The sequence below is a fragment of the Trachypithecus francoisi genome, unplaced genomic scaffold (genome assembly GCF_009764315.1).
Source record: "Trachypithecus francoisi isolate TF-2019V2 unplaced genomic scaffold, Tfra_2.0 Lachesis_group1, whole genome shotgun sequence".
Classification (NCBI taxonomy): Eukaryota; Metazoa; Chordata; class Mammalia; order Primates; family Cercopithecidae; genus Trachypithecus; species Trachypithecus francoisi.
The window spans coordinates 158,669,579-158,673,021 of record NW_022681454.1 but is presented as its reverse complement, the minus strand read 5'-3'; the positions used below and the strand labels follow the sequence as shown (position 1 = coordinate 158,673,021).

General features: G+C 43.9%; 1 protein-coding gene across 1 annotated transcript; it reads right to left on the bottom strand.

The window, feature by feature from the left end:
* Positions 1-423: 423 nt before the first annotated feature.
* LOC117084840 (putative tripartite motif-containing protein 75) lies at positions 424-1,830 on the bottom strand. Its single transcript, XM_033213303.1, has one exon. The coding sequence runs from the start codon at positions 1,828-1,830 to the stop codon at positions 424-426; it is 1,407 nt and encodes a 468-aa protein (XP_033069194.1).
* Positions 1,831-3,443: the final 1,613 nt, after the last annotated feature.

Here is a 3,443-nt window from a genome sequence, read left to right as displayed (position 1 = left end):
TTTAAATTGTGCCCTGTGGTTTAACTAAGGGTTACAACCTGCTCCCTGCTTAGTATGTGTCAGGAATAGCACAATCCAACCTTTATACAGAGGAGACAAAATTGATAAGTTTATTCTGGTTCATCCTTTGCAAGCTCCATCTTCACTTTCTGAAAAACAGAAATAATCACCCTTATACTCAGTAATGTGCCAGGTCCATGCACATGATAGGTAACCCCCACGACATTCCCGGGAGGGAGCCATTCTTAGCCCTGTTTTATGGACAGTTGTTAGAGCAACATAAAGTTTTCTTCTTGGAAACTGTGAAAGAAAAAAACTAGAGGGATTATATTCCTAGATATATTAATACAATAGCTTCTGCATCTTCCATTAAAAAAAAAAAATCGACAAGTAGTAAAATAGTTCAGCCTAACAGGTGGGTTTTCATTCACAAACTGTCCCTGTACAGATTCTGAGAGGTTGTGAATCTGGTCCTACATAGAAATAAGGCCGAAGATGTCCAGTAAAAGTGTCAGTGAAAGTACAGATGTGAGATTTCTCAGCCATGTTATAGAATGAGATCTCACCCATCTCATAGTCCAGGAAAATGCCAATGGCCCTGGCTTTCACCTCTAACAATAGAGGGGTTGGAAAAGCCCCTGGTGCACGATAGCCGTCATCTTGCAGCTCAATTCTCCAACATTCCTGCAGGGCTGATGAGGGTCTCCTGGCCTTTGTGGGAAGAGAATCTTTGCAAATGCCAATAGCCCATTCTGACTTATCCCCCACTTCAATCTCCCAGAAATGCCTGCCAGAATAAAAACGTGGAACACCTAGAACAACTGGCTTGACTGTAAATCTTTTTGGGAAACTAGGAACCTTTTGTTTTCTCTTTGTAAATCTCACACATTTTTTATCTTCAGATACAATCAGGTTAGGGTGTGCTGTTTCAGGGTCTAGAACTATATCTGCTTTAAATTTCTTTATAATTCTCTGCAGAGCAGAATACTGGGGAGGAAAACTGCAGCCATCTCTCTTTAAATGAATTGAAAAGATCGATGGGCTACTCTCATTTTCAGACTCATAGAAAATTTTAATTTGTGACAGCAATTCCAGTTCAGACAGCTCGCTGAGCTCTACTACCTTACTTAACTGGTTTTTGAGTGTGGCATTGTAGTTTGAAAATGCTGTTATGTTTGCACTGAGTTTCTGTTGGTTGTCCTTCTCTTCTTCAGCTAATCTGGAGAGAACTGCCTGTTGTTCACGGTCTAAAAACTGGTTGAGGTGCTCAAATTCAGAGGATAATTCCCGCCTTTGATTTTCCACCATCTCTCTCAGTTCTAAGGGCTTTTTGCTTTGAGTGTTTATTAATTTTTGGAGGTCTGCCAACTGCTTTTTCAGGGGCTGGACGTAACTGCAGAATCTTTTCCTATAATGAATGGCAGCTTTCTCTATGGGCCTCAGATGGTGGCCCTGGTGGTCAGGGGGCTGAGTGCACAGGGGACACAACACCACCAGGTCCTCCTTGCAGAAAACGCTCAGGGGCTGATTGTGTTTCTCGCACAAGGTTGTCTCTTCCTGCCTCCTTTTATTGCCCTTGGTGCTCTGGAGTAGCTTGGCAATTTCAATCATCCTTCCCAGCTGAGTGTTGCTCCTGAAGTGCCCCTCTTGACATTGGTGACGACAGACAGGACAAGGGAACAATTCCTGTAGATCCAGCCAGGACTGTTGGATGCAGGAACGACAGAAGTTGTGCCCACATTCGATGGTGACAGGGTCACGCAGGTAATCCAGACAGATGGAGCACTTGGCTTCTGCTTGGAGTCCGGTCAGAGCTGCTGCCACTGCCATTGGGCTGTCAGCGAAGGTCTGGACCAAGGTGGGCTTTCTTCAAGAGGCTGAGCTCGTGGGTACTCTTCAGTGAGAAGCAGATATGCTCTCAGATCTCACTGTCCTTCCTGGAGACAGCTGATGACCTCACTACAGTCCCACTGGTTTCTCACATTGGTGGCAGCCCTTGAAGTTCTTTGAATCTTTGGATCCTTTAATTCTAACTGCCAAAAGGAGTCCCACACACAGTCTGCTGGCAGTCACAGTCACAACTCTTTCAGTCTTTGGCTGCTCAGAGAAAATGATGCCAAGCTAAGCAGCTGTTAGGAAAACAGCTGTTGCCTCAAACCATTGGTTGCTGTGGGTGAGAAGATATTCCTTTCTTAAGAACAAAACAAGATGAAACAAACCTGAATTTACTTCAGGTGGTCCTAACCTCTACCACGTTCTAGCCAAATACAAGTTATCCTCCCCTAGCCCCAGTCTTTTATTTCCGTGCCTTTATTATTGTGCCCCAGCCATTCCACATACTTGATACCACAATCCCCACATCCCATCTACTCACCAGTCATCCTAACTGGGGTTGTGGCAACAGCTTAGGCCCCGAGGCATAGAGACCGTCCAAATTAAACTACCACCTCGGTTACCTATATCTTTAACTTGGAGAAATTTGCTTTACATCCCAAATTCTTGGAATTAGGTAAATGATGACAATCTCCCTTTAAACTTTTGTCTTGATAAGGTATTTCTAGCCTGGGCAACATAGAGTGAGTCCGTCTCTACAAAAAAAAAAAAAATTAAAAAAAAATTAGTTGGGTGTGATGGTGCGCACCTGTAGTCCCAACACTTGGGAGGCTGAGGCAGGAGGAATCGTTGAGCCATGGAGGTCAAGGCTCCAGTGAGCTCCAGTGAGCTGTCATTGTGGCACTGCACTCCAGCCTGGGTGACAGAGTGAGACTTTGTCTCTAATTAGAAAAAAACAAAAAAGTCTCTGATGGCTTGAGATCACATCTACCAAATTTACCTTGCTCTTACATCCTTGCTTCTCTACAGTTGAATAGGCCACAGAAGACCTATGTATTTGTGAAATAAAACCCAATGAGATAACACATTGAATATAAACAAAATTTGGAAAAATACTTTCAGTATTTACTATTAAAATGCCATTATGTCTAAATGCCAAATACCATGCTCCCCAAAGGCGCATAGGAGAAGCAGTTATGTAGATATTCCAACACTGTAGACTGTGAAGTGGAAACAAAGGCTGAGCTTGCTGCCTCACACCTGTAATCCCAGCACTTTGGGAGGCCGAGGCGGGAGGGTCATTTGAGTTCAGGAGTTCGACCCCAGCCTGGCCAACATGGTGAAAGCCTGTCTCTACTAAAAATACAAAAAAATTGGCCTGGCATGGTGGCACATGCCTGTAATCTCAGCAACTTGGAAGGCTGAGACACAAGAATCGCTTGAACCCAGGAGGCGGCGGTTGCAGTGAGCTGAGATTGCGCCACTGCACTCCAGCCTGGGTGACAGAGCCAGAGCCTATCTCAAAAGCAAACAAACAAAAAACAAAAAAATACTTTAAAAGTTTTTCCTTTGCCATTGTAATTCGACAATGTTAATCCTATAAAAATGCA

What these genes read in the sequence shown, in the direction of transcription:
- LOC117084840 (XM_033213303.1), bottom strand. Translation starts at nt 1,830, where the DNA reads ATGGCAGTGGCAGCAGCTCTGACCGGACTCCAAGCAGAAGCCAAGTGC.